This window comes from Scleropages formosus, chromosome 8 (genome assembly GCF_900964775.1).
Source record: "Scleropages formosus chromosome 8, fSclFor1.1, whole genome shotgun sequence".
NCBI lineage: Eukaryota > Metazoa > Chordata > Actinopteri > Osteoglossiformes > Osteoglossidae > Scleropages > Scleropages formosus.
The window spans coordinates 18,853,400-18,870,336 of record NC_041813.1 but is presented as its reverse complement, the minus strand read 5'-3'; the positions used below and the strand labels follow the sequence as shown (position 1 = coordinate 18,870,336).

General features: G+C 43.4%; 1 protein-coding gene across 1 annotated transcript in view; it reads left to right on the top strand.

Annotated features, from left to right (window-relative positions):
* shisa9b (shisa family member 9b) overlaps positions 1 to 15,404 on the top strand; it is a 37,496-nt gene extending 22,092 nt beyond the window's left edge. Inside the window, exons 3-4 of the mRNA XM_029254320.1 lie at positions 10,555 to 10,710; positions 13,503 to 15,404. Coding sequence (XP_029110153.1) covers positions 10,555 to 10,710; positions 13,503 to 13,900 — 554 coding nt within the window. The 3' untranslated portion in view covers positions 13,901 to 15,404. The remainder of the gene's footprint in view (positions 1 to 10,554; positions 10,711 to 13,502) is intronic.
* Positions 15,405 to 16,937: the final 1,533 nt, after the last annotated feature.

The window sequence follows — 16,937 nt, the reverse complement described above, 5'->3', positions numbered from 1 at the left end:
GTGATATTCATGTAGATCTTAGTCATACAATCATTAATTTAGTCACAGTAAATAAAATAGTATAGAGTCAGCAGTGCAGTTACACAGTAATTAATATACACACACACATTTTCCGAACAGCTTGTCCCATATGGGGTCGCGGGGAACCGGAGCCTACCCGGAGACACAGGGCGTAAGGCCGGAGAGGGAGGGGACACACCCAGGACGGGACGCCAGTCCGCCGCAAGGCACTCCAAGCGGGACTCGAACCCCAGACCCACCAGAGAGCAGGACCTGGTCCAACCCACTGCGCCACTGCGTCCCCGCACAGTCATTAATATAGACACACTAATTTACGTTGTCATATACAGTCACTTGTGTAGTCATATAGGGTTATTGGTAAAGGTAAAGTCATACAGTCATTAATGTAGTAAGTAACACAATCATAATTTAGTCATATAGAGCCACTGATGTAGTTACAGTTGCACAGGCATAGAAGTTACTGCAGGCTTCTCTGCACTTGAGGTCATAAATATGGTAATACTCCCCCACCAGACACCAGTAAGATTGCTTCAGTAGGAATGTGTAATGTTCTCTTCCTTAAAGTTACCAGCCCCAATGCACAGAAAGAAGTGCAGGTAGGCTAGCTCTGCTGAAAACTGAAAAAGTCAGGTGTGTTCCTCCGAGAAAGCGGATCAGATCCACACGGACTGCTCGTCATCTTGCGTTGAACAAGAAACAATTAAAAGCCATCGATGTGAAAAACGGAATGAGTTTGGGTCTCACAGGGGGTTAATTGGTGTTGATGAACGCAGCGCGCACTACTTTCAGTCCCTGAAACTAGTTAATCCATTTTGGAAACACTGGGAAAAGTCAAAGGGAAGGAATACATAGTAATTACACTGGTAAGTGGAACCTTCTCCACACAACAGGATGAAATAACCCATCTGTGTTTACAAACTCTTTACTTCTCACACTGCTTAGTAGTAAGAAAAGGTGCGTTTGTTGCGGAGCGAATTTTCGTTAAATGTCGACAAGGTAATAAAAGTGTAAGGTAGAAATTTACCGGTGGATGAGGGAATTTAAAAGAACAAAGTCCGACAAAAAAGTATGACAACGCCGTTCTCCGCATTTCATGAGTGCTGAAGGGTTGGCGACTTCAAACAGAGACCGTATGTTTGGGAGACGCTAATTTGCCACGCTCATCCAGAACCGTTCACGGCAAACGGACTGCAGTTTAAATTGCGACTTGAAGGCCACGCGGAGGCTGCCGTTTCTGTGCCGCCACTTTGTTTTGAAGTCGTCGCTGACTGATGATGCAACTGGGTGGCAACAATTTTTACAAACGCAAAGCAGCACCGAAGCCGTGTTTCTCCCGTGTTGCTTTGCTCACGCTAGCTGTCAATCTCACCCAGGAGAGAAAAAGCTGAGCAATCTTCTTTCAAACAAAACAACATCTCAGCACGTCTACGGCTGCGGATCTGCGGACGCTCGCAACGCTCATGATCCGCCGTGGAGCACGCGATGGCTTCCATGTGTTTAGATCGCTGTTACCTTGTCACTGGTGATGCGCATGTTGGTTAGCAGTTAGCATTACAGAAGTCCACAGCTCTCTCAAATTCACTTGATCACTTGATCACTTGACCGACCAGACTATCGGGCGTCGAATCGACTCCGCTGGTCACAGCACACTTTCCATTCCTCTCTGGATCGCGCCTTCCTCATCCACGTAGCTCCAAACGTTTTTCTTATGTCGTCAATCCATCGTTTTGGAGGCCTTCCACGTGGCCTTTTCCGCTCACGCGGATACCACTCGACAATTGCGCGAGTCCACCGATTGTCGGTGAACCGAGCAACGTGTCCGGCCCATCTCAACTTTTGCTTCTCGTACTCGTTGATGACGTCCCTCACGCCGGATTTCTCTCTGATCGTCTCACTCCGGATATGTTCTCTTAGTGATATTCCCAGCATAGATCTCTCCATCGCCCTTTGAGCAGTTACCAACCTTTGCTCTTCTCTCTTCGTGGTGGCCCAAGTTTCACTGCCGTATAACATTGCAGTACGCCATCCGAGCGACGAGAGGCCGCTAAGAATCTCTCTCAAATTACCAGGCCTAAAGAATTACTGTACCCTTCTCTTCTTTTAAATACAAAGTCTGTCAAGAACCACCTCAAGCTCCATCTTTTCCTTCATTCATTTATCTGATGCTTTTCTCTAAAGCAACTCACAGAGTTAAGCTACTTACAATTACTTACCCATTTATGCAGAAGGGTAGTTTTACTCGTGCAATTTATTAGGGTATGCACCTCGCTCAAAGGTACTAAAGCTAGACGTGAGACTTGAAGTTGGAACCTTTGGGTCCAAAGGTAGCAGCTCTAACCAATACGCTACCAGCTGCCGCACATCTCCTCTAGAAGGGGCTTACAGCGAGGCCTCAGTAGCTTGCGGCTCCTGACTCGACACCCAGTCATATCCATCCACACACAGCAGCCACGCAGAAAGTGCAAAAATGACACGGAGAGAGGGGAAAAAGGTGTGTTTGCTCTCCTCATTTCTGAAGTGCAGGAGGACAAAATTACGGTAAAATAAAATTTGCAGTGCATAAAGCAAATATTTGGCCAGACAAATGCCTGTGCTGCATCGAATGCTCCTTTCATTCAATGAAAAGGACCAAAAAAACCCCCCTGACTTTTGCTTTGCCTCTGTTGTGAACAAAAACCTTTGTCGCCCATTGAAAAGGTAACCTTGCGCCAAGTACTTTTAGCGGTGCACTTTTACACTCAGTTCGCAAATGGACTTGTATCTGAATTAGATCCGATGCAGTGACAGGTGAACGTGGAGTTTAATTAGGGCGGCGCAGCTTCAAGATGAATCAGACGCAGAAGATGACTGACGGTGACAGCGCAGCTCAACTCATTCATTATCATAACTCAATTCATTGTCTCCACTGAAACCATTCCCCAGCTTTTCAACACTTCTCGTGCCACAGCGCCATTAGTCAGCTACCATTACAATTTTGCTGTTGCTCATTTCTTTAATGGTAAAAAATTGCAACCATCCACTTTAATATAGTGCGTCCGCCTCTATTATCACATTTGCAGTACATTTATTTATATACTAATCATAAGGACTTACCCATTGTAACTTCTGGTTCATTTTTATTGTATGAATTCAGGGAATGCACCTTAACCCATGTCTCCCGATCAGGATCACCCAGTAATTCAGAAGGTGGGTATGGCCATACTCCTTCTTGTCACGAGTACCCTTCCAGAGAACAGTATTTTATGCAATATGAAAGGACTGGGAAGCTCAGACTGATATGTGTCATGCAGAACAGAGGACACAGAGGAGGCTGGACCCAAGTGCAGGATCGTTTATTCAATGTTAAGGGATCAGACTTGTTCTCGTGGCTGGGGACAGGTGAATGGTCTGTCGACTGGCGAACAGAACAGAAGCAAGGAGCTGAAGTCGTGGTCAGGGGACAAGGTGAACAGTCATTTACTAGAGGAGCGTGGAGCGGGACTGGGGAATTATGATCAACAGGACGTGGGCTATGTAAAACAAGGTTAGTTTGAGAGCGCAGAGGGAATGGTTGTCTCAAGAGAGATTCCACAACTGGGGAGTGGTGGAGTAGTGGTTTTTGTAGCCAAGTGCTCCAATTGAAATCGGGTGCTTAATCGGAGCCAGGTGCTGCTGGTTGAGGTGCGGGCACGGTCATGACAACATGAATATACGTAGTTACTCCTTTTTTGTGTTCTATGTTCTTATCTGTTTTTTTCCACAGTTTGTTTTATGTTTTTAAGGAAAACTGTATATTTTCACCTTGTACCACCTGACGCCTGGTTGCAACCCCAACTCCGCACACTGAAGTACTATAGCAAGAGTGAGATCTGAACCTGAGCCCTGCAAGAAAAAGGCAGTGGCTCAAATCGCTACACCACCTGCTTAACTTAAAAAAAAGAGAAAAACTAAGCAGTTTTGTTTAAAATACTGATTTTCTTATCTGAATTTGAAATAATGCATAATAAAGAGTTGTCATAATGGTAGGATAGTTTCTCATCCATATACATTTCTAGATTCAGGTGCACAGTCTCTCTTGGGGATCGGTTGTTACTACTGGCTCAGGCTGTACATACAATGGTCTTTAATTTCCAAACAAGTAGTCTCAGGGTGTGCACGATGTCATCGTGTGCGGGCCAAAGTCCTAACATCTCTAATCGATGAGGACTCTTTGTCATCCATGTAATGCTGAGATAACGTCTTCTGGAAGCCAGCCCAAGATTTCTTGTACCGCTCACCTTCAGGGGGTCTCGCTTTCATGGCAAGCTTGACAGCAATTACATCAAAATTGGTGGGGTCAGAGATGGAGGAGATGACCGATCCTTTGTGATCAGGGATGACACCTGTGGGGAGTTGACAGATGCAAAAGGCCTGAAGAACATTTATTTCTAAAGAAAACAAAAGTGCTTGGCCAATAAGAATGCCAGACCCCAAAGACTCATGGATTGAAATACACTGCTCTGGTGTTGACCCACAACGGTTCATAATGGTAGCCTGTCTATTTCTGGCTTTTCTGACACTTGAGGCGAGCGAGAAAGCAAGCATGAACAATAGCCTTCATGAGGCGGGCAGGCCCCGGCAGAGATGTCGCACAATCCGCTCAACTTGTCAGTCATCAAGCTGATTACACGCCGCACGTACCCCCTGCCACCCACCTTTCTGCAGGCCGCTCTTAGCGACATGGCTAACACGTCTTAAATCAGCACTAGAACATCAAGCCTAGCCACAATAAGCAGTGGCAGACAGTCTGACTGCTCGTTTTGAGAAATGTCAAGGAGATAATGATGTTTTAATGAGCTTCTTCCTCCAACCACAGTAGAGCAAAATAATTTAACCGTGAAAGCTAAAGCAATTTAAGGTTTTCTAACTGCAGGTGAGTACGCGCATAAATTAAAAGGGAACCCTGTCACAGTATGTATAAGGACAGGTAGGATTTAAGGTATCTTGTTCTGTTCTAAACAGATGCAAAAAAAATCTGCAGACCCATAGACAGTGATGCCAACCAGCTATGGAACCTTTTTTTAGGAAATCATGATTCAAAGAGTTAACTTGCAATGCTTCATTCAAACACATTTAAAATGCTGATTTTATGATGATAAAAAACAGGGTTATAGCCAAAAAAGGGTGCTGGATTTTCTTCCAGAACTAATTGTACTTCCAGTCTGAGTGTTTATAATGATGGATGTCTGCTTAAAGTGGCAGCTCTGTTCTTATGAGAAATGGCACTGAGCTTTTTCAAGGCTTCAGAGGAGAGGCAGCTCCACTCCAGACATGGATTGACCTGTAAAATTAAACCCCCTTCCTTCAGAGATGTTCCTCTAACCTGGTCTCAAAATATTCTCCTGAATTTTTTATGAGACCATGGAGGGTATCTGTTGCTGTACTGTTGACTCATTTGTTCTCTGGCTCTCTGCGTGCAGTAGCCTTCGTGGCTTTACCCCTATAAATCCAGACACCGTCCAACGCAGAGGCATGCAGACGTGGATCAAGTGACAGACATGGCTTTTTAGACAACATTTAGCTGGAAAAAAATCAGGTCTCAAGGTACTACAGTGCAAGGAGAACTCTAAAAAGTCCTTAAAGAACAAAACATTAGGCATGTCAGTTACCTTATGCCTTCATGGATTTCATACATAATATTATACTAATATTTAGTTTATTATACTAACAGTAATAGTATTAAAACTGTCAAAAATGTATTTGCACTGATGACCTCAATGTCTCTTCATGGTGTACAGTACCCAACAAAACATGAATTTTTATATTTATTGTAGTTTGTTTATCTGCTGTCAGGCAAATTACATGGAAGTAGCACAAGTAAAGGTATGTACACATCTTAGTGACCTAACAAATTCGATAGGTGACGTGTATTTCTGCATCAAGAGTGATTTCCACACCACAGAGAGCTTAGAAAAAACTTTTTGCTAGTGTTAGTGTTTGTTAGTACCCTAGTTCCCCCAAGGACATTTGTACTTAGAGATACACTGAAACAGGCTGAAAGAGTTGGGAAAAAGGTTATGAAAGCTTGTTTTATTTGGTTTTTATAAAACCCCATGGACGATTCCATGGTTTTTAATGAAGCTAGTGGGGCAGCCTTTGACTTATGGGAAAAGTTGTCCTACTTCTCGCATTAAATTACCTCCTGTTATCAGTCAGACAGATTGTGCTTCCCTTCCAGCTTCTCGGTTATAGGAGCTCTCTGAATCTTCTGAATTTCCTGCATGACAAAAACCTTGATTTTGGTGTAATCTTTGGGCATATGTCAGTTTTCTTGCATCTGACACATGCTGCTTTCTCTGTCAACGTCACCTGGCTAAAAAGCATCGCTAGAGTCTAATTACAAGCGAGAACAAGAGCCAAGACCAATGTGTCCCTTTTCTTCTTTTATTTAAAGTTTCCTCTGCCCCGGTTCAGCTCTTTCATTCAAGCATCACTCAGAGTTACGGCTTTCATAGTTAATTCATGCCCCCTTGTGTCGACACTCCTATGTTGAAAGGACCACTGCTTGGCCTGAAAACAGTTGCCAGGAGCCAATGCGTTTGTGAGGTATGGACAAGAAGCTTCCACAGTCAGACAGGGGTTTCTTCCTACTGGCAGCCAGCTCAAATATTTAAATAATAATATTCATCAACATACCTGTCTTCTTATGCAAATGTTAGAATTCAAAACTGTATAGAGACACTGATAAAGGTATATTTTCAGGTCCTGCACAACACAGACTCTACTAGGTCTGGAAACTTCAACCTTATAAAAAACGCCAGTTCCTTTACCACTACACCACCTGGTACGTAAAGTAATATTTTAAACACCACAGGCAAACTAAAGCATGGATCCAGAGACATGCGAACCCAAGAACATCATTCATCGGAATTATGCTGTTAGGGTTCCCGTTTTAAATTGTTATGTAAACAGAAATAAAGTCTGCTGAGGGATTCATGACCGTTTACTCAAGATGGTGGGATTTCAATTACCATTCTGATAATCACAAACACAAAGGTGTTGCCTTAATTGTGAACATACCAAAGAAGGAAAAGAAAAACAAAGCATTGCCCACAGCAAAACTCAGATATTACAGTAAGAGTGTATGGCAGGAACGATATCCTGGTGCACATCTTGCTCCCTTCACTACATAGCAGCTCTGTGCTTGCAGCACTGAAGAGGAGGCAGCGAGATGCGATCAGCCCCTGCCGAATGAATTCTCTCCATCTTTGAAAGAGGACAGCCGTTTTCTTCAACTCTGACAAGAGGCTTAGTCTTAAAAGTGATATGAACCAGATTCAGCTCAGGAAATGGGCAACCAAATACTGCAGTGTCATATAGCGTGTGTCTGTGTGTGTGTGTGTGTGTGTGTGTGTGTGTGTGTATATATATATATACAAATATAGGCTAAAGGTGATACATGTATAAGACTCTAGCTCAAAAAACTGAATAAAATTTATTCACCTTGGCAAGAGATGTGCTCTGACAAAATCATCGTCCTTACCCACAGCTGAAATTATATCAATTTATGTCATTCAGCCTTGTCAGGGGAACAATAGTTTTGGTCAGCTTTTTTTTGAGAGAATATGATGCTTCCCCATGTCCTTCCTGGCTAGAAGCAGGCAAATAAGGCAAAGAGAACCTCGGTTGAAGAGGCAACAAGCATCCATGCTTGTTAGCTCATATTCATTTGGAAATAGAAAATTTTTTAAAAAATCACCAGATGTCATTTCTTGGTAAAAATGAAATGGTTGTGCAAAGAAATCTGTATGCAGCTTGGCTTTTCCGCTGTGCATACATGATTAGTGGTTGCATGGCAACACACATGATGGGAAATTCAAAACCCAGGCGAAATTGTAACTAAAGTGCGGTAAATTGGTACAAATGAGGGAGCCGTGCTCAGGGACATTGTGGGTAGGGCACCCCATCCCCCCCCCCCCGTCATGAATGTCGGAAAGAAAGCGAGGTACATGCACACAGCAAGCCTGCTCAAGATGCAACACTTCTGTCGATTTTGCATTTGATTTTGTCATGTAAACTTCTTGACAAGCTTGGGGCAGAAGGAATGGGGTTTGTGCCCTTTCGATGCTGCACTGCAGCCCTGTTCTCTGTATACTGGCCCATGGGCTGCAGGAGAACCAGAGTAAGAAGATCAGTTTGTCATGCACAGATGGGTTCCTAACTGCAAAATGTTCATATGCTTTCTTGAGAAAAAAATCAAGACTTCTGAACTTTTGACCTTTGTCTGTGTTGTAAATGGTTTAAGAAACATAACACATTCGAAAACTGCACACCTGCAGTACATCGGGAAGCAGAAACTCTTCATATAAGCAGGTCAGTCAGGTGCAAAGACCTTGATGTGTTAGAAGGGATATTTTAAAACCTTCACGCGCCACCCGTCATTCTCACGTCTGCGGCAAGCAAATCGAGTCTGCCTGAAATTATGGATGGCATTTGCTCTATTTTAGGGTAACCAGAGGAGCACTGATGGAGAATGAGTCAAGCCAGTTACCCATGCTGCACTGCAGCCCCTGGAAGTGTGATGAATTAAACAGAGCCCTCTTCCTGGGGTGATTAATGCCATAGCCCCCTTCCCGGCTGACCTCCAGGACCCTTCGAAATGCACCTGCATGAATGTATGCAGCGAATCGCACCTTGGCCGGCAGAGGTCGCGTCATTGCCAAATAACTAATGCGAAGCCACATGTTTGAATTCTGCCTGCAAAAATTCCCCTTTCTCAGAGCCATGGAACATCTGCCTGCATGTTTAAACTGCCCTGGTTGCGACTGGTGTTGAGAACGTACACATTTTCCTTTCTAGCAGGATGGGGAGTATCTGTCCATTATCACTCCACATCCAGCAATGACTTGATAGTTAACAAAGGACATCAAACAATCTGGAAGGGTCTAGTGGCCAAAGGTTAACGATGGCTCATTGGTAATTACAGGGAGCAGCTTTAGCTTTAAAAGTAGAAGTGTCTGATGGGAAAAAAGAATGGAAACCACTCGCTGTGTTGACAGAAGGACCCCCGGGGCAGTGGTAGTGAGTATCAGGGCACTGGAGGACAAGGAAATGTCTCATAACCCTTCTCCTATGCTTTTTTTGTTAATTTCAGTATCTTGAGAGAGTCAGTGTCACATACTACCATTGGCAGAGACAAAGCAAACCTGCATTCATTGCTGATCCAGGTGGCTGGATTACTTTGTGTTTCCTGGCCAACCCACTAGTCTCTGGTTTTCTAAATGGACAAAAGTGATGAATTCTTCACCAGACCACCAGGGAGAGGGCCAGGTGTTGCTGTAGCTTCAAACCACCCACCATCCTTCAACCCCCCCGGACTCAGAGAACAGATGCCTCATTCTAGCATGGTTGAACCAGCCTCTGCTTTAAGGACCGCCTTGACATGAACCTAGTATTCCGCTGAGGATCACAAACCTCTCTAGCTTTAAGTGAGACGGGACCCCATTGGGCATCTGAAACAATACAATGAGTTAAATTTCAGGAAGCTGTGAAAACCGTACCGGTGGGGCTGCTAGCAGCATGCTTATAAATGTTTTGAGATGTGAGAAGATTGCGCAAGGTTTTCACTGGGGGCCGATTAGTGCAGTGGTCGCTCTTTTTGTCACAGAGATCAACAGTTAATTACCCTCCTGCCGGGGTCAGCCGGAAGAGGTTCAGAGCAGGAATTGTGACTTTGTCTGAGCGGGAGCCCCGGGGCAAGGCCCTCGCTTTCTGAGCTCTCCTTAGCCACACCGGACCTTGGCATCTCAAGAGTCGCTCAGCTATATCCTCTTTCCATGACCTTTGTTTAAAAATAGCCTTGCCAAAATGTTCTTGCAGACAACTGTAACACATTGAGTACGGGGAGCTTCAGATCATGGACAGTATGAGAATAATTTTGTTTGTTCTGGATGACGGGAGAAGCGTTGTCTTCTATGGAAAGGCATGAGCAGCTGGGAGTCATAGCATAACGACCCTAATTAACAAAAGAAACTGAAAAATCGTGCACGGTTGTTCCCAGGCGCAAGAGGAAAAAACACAATGCAGTGTCACCTTGTTCTTGTCCAGCTATATGAGTCAGCTGATGAATATGTAAACACGTATTTTCTTTAAAAAACTATTTGACCTGAACACGGTCCATTCAGACAAATCTTTATCACACGTGCAACCCTAAGGCCAATACCAGCACGGTAAAATGGTGTGCAAAATTTGCATGAAGCACTCTGACTTAAGTTTATGCTTTGGTGTGCTGGGAAAAACCCATGCGTCAATTGATGCTGTCCAAAAGATAGACTCTAGGGATGTATACTAAATAGTTGCTATTGATAGTAAAGGAATTAGACACTTGAGCTCCTACCTGAGTGCAACTTACTATGTGATAATCTTTCTGATGTGCATGCAATGTAAGTGAGGTACTCCAGTTGAGCTAATGCATTGTCCGTTTGGTTAACGAAACAAAGAACAAGGACTGAACCAGGGTCTGATTCAGCTTCTTTCCCATCACACCCCCTTGTCTTAATGTTGTCTCCCCTGCAGAGCCCACTCACATGAACAACGTGGGCCCCACTCCAACACTTGTTCCCACCATGGCTCAGCCTCACCACTACGCAACTCTGGGTGCAATTCCTCACATCTACGAACAGCCACAGCCGACCAAGGAGCTCAACAAGTACGCTTCCCTGAAGGCCGTCGGTAAGAGCCTTGCACTATGGGACGCCAATGCTCTGTGCTCTTTTGTCTGCCATTAATGCATGTGGATGAATGCTCACTGACAATATCAGTGGTCTTTGTCCGATACCAGCAAGCAGGGTATTGACAGCCATGGTGGCTGCTAGTCTCTGTGATTGAAAGATACAGAGGAGTCGGAACAATCATGCAGCGGTCGTTATCATTTACAATGAATTTTAGAAAAAAAAGCAACTCAGACATACAGCTGCACTTTTACCCCGAGTTACTCTGCAGGATTAAGAATTCTTTACTAAAGAATATTCATTTATGCAGTATATTGAAAATAATGAAAACAGGGATCAAATAAGGATGCCGAAATACTAGGGAGGATCAGTTGGTGAAAGGAGCCCGGGAACCCTGACTGGTGCTACAGGCACAGTGGCTCTTTTCAGCAATGTTTTAGTTCATTAGAGTTTCGAACGGCACCTTGCACCATTAGCCATGAGCGCCACGATGAGCACACGTGGTGAGGAGTCATCTCCCAAAGCCTCCAATAATGCTGCCCCCATCCTGACAAAGCATGAACGGTGTCTCATTTAGTGGATTCGGAATTAAGTTCTCTGGAAGCCCCAGCGTGTGCATTAATCACGCATCGCTGTCATAATTGGAGAGTAGTAAACAATCCCCTTGAGTTGACACGGACTACGACTCCACGCTTGAGTTAAATTGGGTCTTTGTTCGGCGTGATTAAGATCTCTCCTCAGTTCTTGTCCGTCTGACTGCACCGACGATCGTGCAGAGCCGGAGTGAGCTCGTTTGGTCTAATCGCAGTTTCGACATCGCTCTGAACTGACGTGACTGCTAATGAGAGTAATAAAGCTAAATCTGTCTGGCTGTTGAAAATGCATGAGCTTGGAGAAAGTGGTAAAAAAAATTGCCATTTTCATCCAGCACCTCCTTTTTGCCTTTCTTATTTGCTTGGACCATTTCGATAAGTGCCAAACTGTTTACAGCATGACACGGATGATTTGCCTTTCATTTAGTGCTAATTTAACTTATTTATCAAGATCGCTCAAATATGGATATGTTATTTCCACCGCTCTGAAAGCAAAGCCTGTGAGAGATGTATGGACATGGCTTAGCACTCCTCCTTGGCCAGAACAAAGTCCTCCCTCATTTCACAAATCCAGCGTTACAATTTCTGAACTAGGTTTAATCCTGAAAAAGCAACATATGGTTGCTTTGTTTTACAAGAAACTTTTTCGTAGCATCAATGATCAGGCACTATAGAAGTACAGCCCATCTGCCAAGAGACTCACAATTGTTTGCTTCGTGATTTCCTGTTAAAATTGGCTCGTCTCCAAATTCTCAAAGAAGCTTCATCCAGGGCCCAGGCGCTGATGAGCTGCAGTTCTGGAAATCAATCCGCCATTTTCCTGTCCCCAAAGGGCTCCGAAGGTCACAGTATTGGATTTCTTCCAGACACGGACATGCAGAAACAGCAGACTAATAACGGAAGACTGGGGGCACGAAGGCTTCAAGATATGTGGATCCGTACCCTTTCGTCCATGTGCAAACAGGGGACCAATTATGTGAATGTCATTTACAAAAAAAGAAAGTACATTTGTTCTGAGATCACTTGAAAATGAAAGTGTTGAAGATCTCATATCTCATATCCCTGTTGCACGAGATAGTTCTGCTTTAAAGTTTCCATTAGCCATCCTCAGTGAGGCCTAAAGGGTACAATTCCCAAATGGTGTAATTAAAGATGCCTAAAGATGCCCGTTAGTTTGTAATTGGCTCTGTCTGGCTAATCACTGATGCACTGACTTAAGGTCAGCTTACTGTCATCTCACAGTTGATTGTCGGATCTGTGACGCTGCCAGGCAGATTACATCCAGCGCATAAACATCCAATTGAACTATAAACAAAAAAACATACACAATGTTAGAAATCACAGTATAATTAACTGGCCTGTCAATGTTTTTGCAGATATTACATTTGTACCAGGAAAAAAAACAAAAATCTATTCCTGCACCATATATAATAACCATGTATGTATTATTCAAGTATGTATCATTTTGTTAGAAGTAATTACAGTCTGGATTACTAATGGTCATTTTTTTATTGATTATGAAGGCAGTTAACCAGAAAAGGTAAATTATTAAGCAAGTAACATGAAAAACAAAGGAAAAATGGCTTAGGACTGAATTTATTTTTTCTAAAAATCCATAACCATTTTAAACGGCTTTGCACTTTTATCATATTATTGTTTTAACGGGTATTCCTCCACTCACATGCAAATATAGAAAGCACAGTGTGACCCTATTCCTGGACAAACTTGTACTTTTATGAGAAGGAAGTTCTGTAAAGATGTATAAGGGGCAGCTGACTGTTGCTACAGTTAAGTGAACAGGTGCTTTTGCTTTCCTTTGAGCAACTACTTTTGTTCATCATGATGCATTTTATTCTGGTTCCTCTTGAGGGGAAGGGTTCCATCACATTTCAAAGGTTTGTACAAAAGTATCATGTCTTTTTTGCACTGTTAGCAACCAAAGTGACGCTGAAAGGCCGCCCTACTTCGAATTGAAAGCATTATAAGCTCAGTGCAGGACTATTACTCTTTTTTTTTTTTTTCTTGATTAGTTTTCATCACTTAAAAAGTTTTGCCTACGGTTGATCAGTGAAATTTCAGACATTCTTACTTTACTACATTTAAGGAAGGGCTACTTAATGTAAAAGAGACAAAGAACATTTAATTTTTTTCTGTACAATCTCTGGTTCTTTAAACACCTATCATTTCTCTCTTTTTGCAGCGGAAAAGGCCAACGACAATTTTTATGTGAACCGTCGACATCTGACAGAGCTGACAACCAAGGGCAGTCTGCCTCTCCACCCTGTACGGCTGGAGCCCCAGCCAGGCCCAGCCTACGGCACCATGCTTCCCGTACCCAAGCAGAATGGCCACAAGCCACGAGTGGCACGGTCCCAGGGGCCCCAGCCTCTGCCCTATGCCTCGCACACCATCGCCAGTACAGCCATGCTGAGGGGCTGGAACGGCAGTGAAATGGTTGGCCACCGCACCCTTTATGGGGCACCCAGGAAGCACGGCACCATGGACCGCTTCGGCGAGCTGCATGTCTCGCGTAGCCAGCACTACCTGTCCCCACAGCCCTACTTCGTCACCAACAGCAAGACAGAGGTGACTGTGTGAGCATGGGCTTTACCTGCCAATCCAGCACTGAGATGGAAAGACAGACAGAGAGAGAGAGGGAATAAGTCACTGAGTCATTGAGCTGTTGAGTTTTTCCAGTAGAGGCAAGTTCAGTAAGTTGGTTCTGAAACATGGTCCCCAGCTGTAAGTCTCATGGGGGAGAGATGGCGAGTCTTTTTCGCACGTCTGACTGTGCGTGCTTGGTGTACATGCACCCCAAGGGGAGGAAGAACACGAAATAAAGTAATAAAAGAAGCCTATGCTGTTTATCGAGGCTGCCATCGTTGCATAATTAAATTCTGTAACAGTAGCTAAGCCTAACGACAAAACGAAGAGGAACAACGAAATGGGTTAAAACCAGCTCCCTTGGATGGACACACTGAAAGGCAGATGTAACACATTCCATGGAGGCATGGCGAAAGTGGACTTCAGAGATGCAAAAACCTGACACAACAGGGCTGAGGATAAGTTCTTATTTCATCCAAACACTCAGTTCTTTCTGATTTTTCAACTGGATACATGGAGACATATGGGCAATTAGGCTGTTTGTAAAGGAAGCTCAGCGATGAAACCTTCAGCTGTGGAGAAAACAAAGCCTTCTAATGAAGCATTAATGTCTAGAGGTAGCAGTCCTTGTACCAGTACCTTTGGTGTGTGAAACACACAAGGCTCAATCTTTGCGGACTGGGTGGTGTGGTGTGATGCTTGGTGGATCTGCAGCCCTCAAAAACTAGGAGATTTGAACACACCACTACCGCATCTCTACGGTTCTCGTTGACAGCCCTCTGGGTTTTTGGAATCTGGGCTTTCAACCTCATTCTGCTTTCGAACAAACTGCTCCTGAGAGGGCTGACCTCACAGAAACACAGAGGGCAGTGTTGTTAGAAAAGAAGGAAGGACCGCACTTTGTGGACATTCCCTCTGTTGTCCATAGGGCTTTGGACTCTTTCTTTCCATTCGACATCATGTTTGTTTTGCATTCAGTCGATCCGAGTACTACAGCGAGACAATGCAGGCAGGATGACATCGATCTTCCCCAAATTTCACCTGTCATATCAGACAGGTTCTTCCAGTCACTTCCCAGATAGCTGCCCCAAAGTAAGACCTTGATGTTTAGTACAAGTAGGGAGAAGACTGCCTTTGTAGACAAAGGTACAATTAGGAGCTAATGTAACAAGGAAATAGAATAGATAAATTCACAGGCTAGCGATGTCCGTCCTACATTTCATCAGTGCTAAAAAGGCTCATGAAGACATATGTCACAGTGGACACAATGGCTAGTGCATTGGTCAGATTGGTTATAAATGAAAGATTTACACCTTTGGTCTAAGATTTGCTGTGCTTTTTGAATGCTACTGTACGTATGCAATTTATATGTCGTGCCAAGCTATGTTTTTTCCTAAAACAGGTTCATATTTTTTTTAAGATGTTGACCATGATAATGGCAATGAAACCACTGAACTCCTGAAGCTGGACTGACACCAGGTTCCTGATTTTTCCACCCTTTTCGGCTTCTGATAAAATTTCTATAAAAATGTATTCCATACAGTAGATGTGAAATAAATTCATTTGAACTGTAGCTGTGAAGGGAAAAAAAATCTGTTCTGGCTGTTTTTGCCTGGTAGGTAAAAGAGAACAATGCTGCTAAAGTATGTGTTGAGAAGGGTCAACGTTTCACAGTTATGGTCTACGTTTGGGAACAATTCACTGTATCACATGTACTCATTAACAGCTCTTGTGAGCAGACTCCTTCTTCCCAGAAAATGACAAGGGGCTGTGGTAAACCCATAGGTCAGCATGCACAAATGGTTTTCCCAAGTCTATCTTTGCATGGAACAGTGATGCTTAATATTTTTCTGGTGGCAGGCCTTATCAAAGACACTTGACACTCCAACAATATGACACAGAATAGCCCTATTAGCTGATGCCAAGGGAACCATTGTGTCAGCTGGCCCTACATTCATTAGCGAAGCACATATTTTAACCTAGAGTTTTGACATGATGGAATGCTGAAGGTACCCCTACGACCTCAAAATAATTTGATTTTGAAAACAATCAGATTCAACTTTTCCTCACTGAGCCATTAAATAATTTGAATCTATAAAAAAAAAAAAAATCACATTTACCAAGTTTCCATTCTGTAACATGTGCAGTCTGAGGATTTTTAAACCTCAGAGCTGAATGAGACTGCGAATTCTACTGAAAAATATGCTGTTGACGTGAAAGCTAGAAGCAAGCAAATTTCAAAACTATATTACAAATGGTATTCTTAAGAAAGCATAGCTTTATATATTTTATATTCACACAGGTAAGGACAATCCATGTAGATGCCACCAAAGTCTTTTATGTGAACTAATAAATAAAGTTCACAAGAGATGACCTTCATTTAAAAAACAAAAATTAAAAAAAAAAAAACAGTATTACATATTACAAAAATGGGTTTTTTTTTCTCCCTGTTGGGAATGACCTGGCTAAAACATGGTCTACAGGCTGTCACCCATGGGCTACAGGCAACTCCTGGGTGGGAATATCTGCCCAGAGCAGGCCATCACTTCCAGATTGGAATGAAGCAAGAGGATGTTTGTAAATTTATTATTTTAGAAATGTTAGCCTCGAAGGGGTTTTAACATCCACAAAGCTTTTCACACCTGCACTGCATAATGCTAAAAGGGGAACAGCGAGTGCTGTCAGCTGTTTCATTTATGTCTAAATCAATCTCATTTCAAGGTTGTTTCTGTAACTGGTTCCTACGATTGCCAGGGCTTCCCCAAGCAAGCCCTTGGGATTATACTGTACAGAAAAAGCACACAAGGTCTTACCCCAGTATGTGTTTAGGTGTGTGTAAATGTAGATATATGTAACAAACTGGCAACATGCGTAATATTTTCTTATTGATGTATATTACCATGTTGATTCCTTCAGGAATGCATCATGCAGATAAGTTTCTGGTGCAACAGAGTAGTTCAGAATAGTGCAGAACATTGCTCTTTCAAGCACTGCTTTACCAGATTCCTTGCTGGGACTGTCTCTATCAATG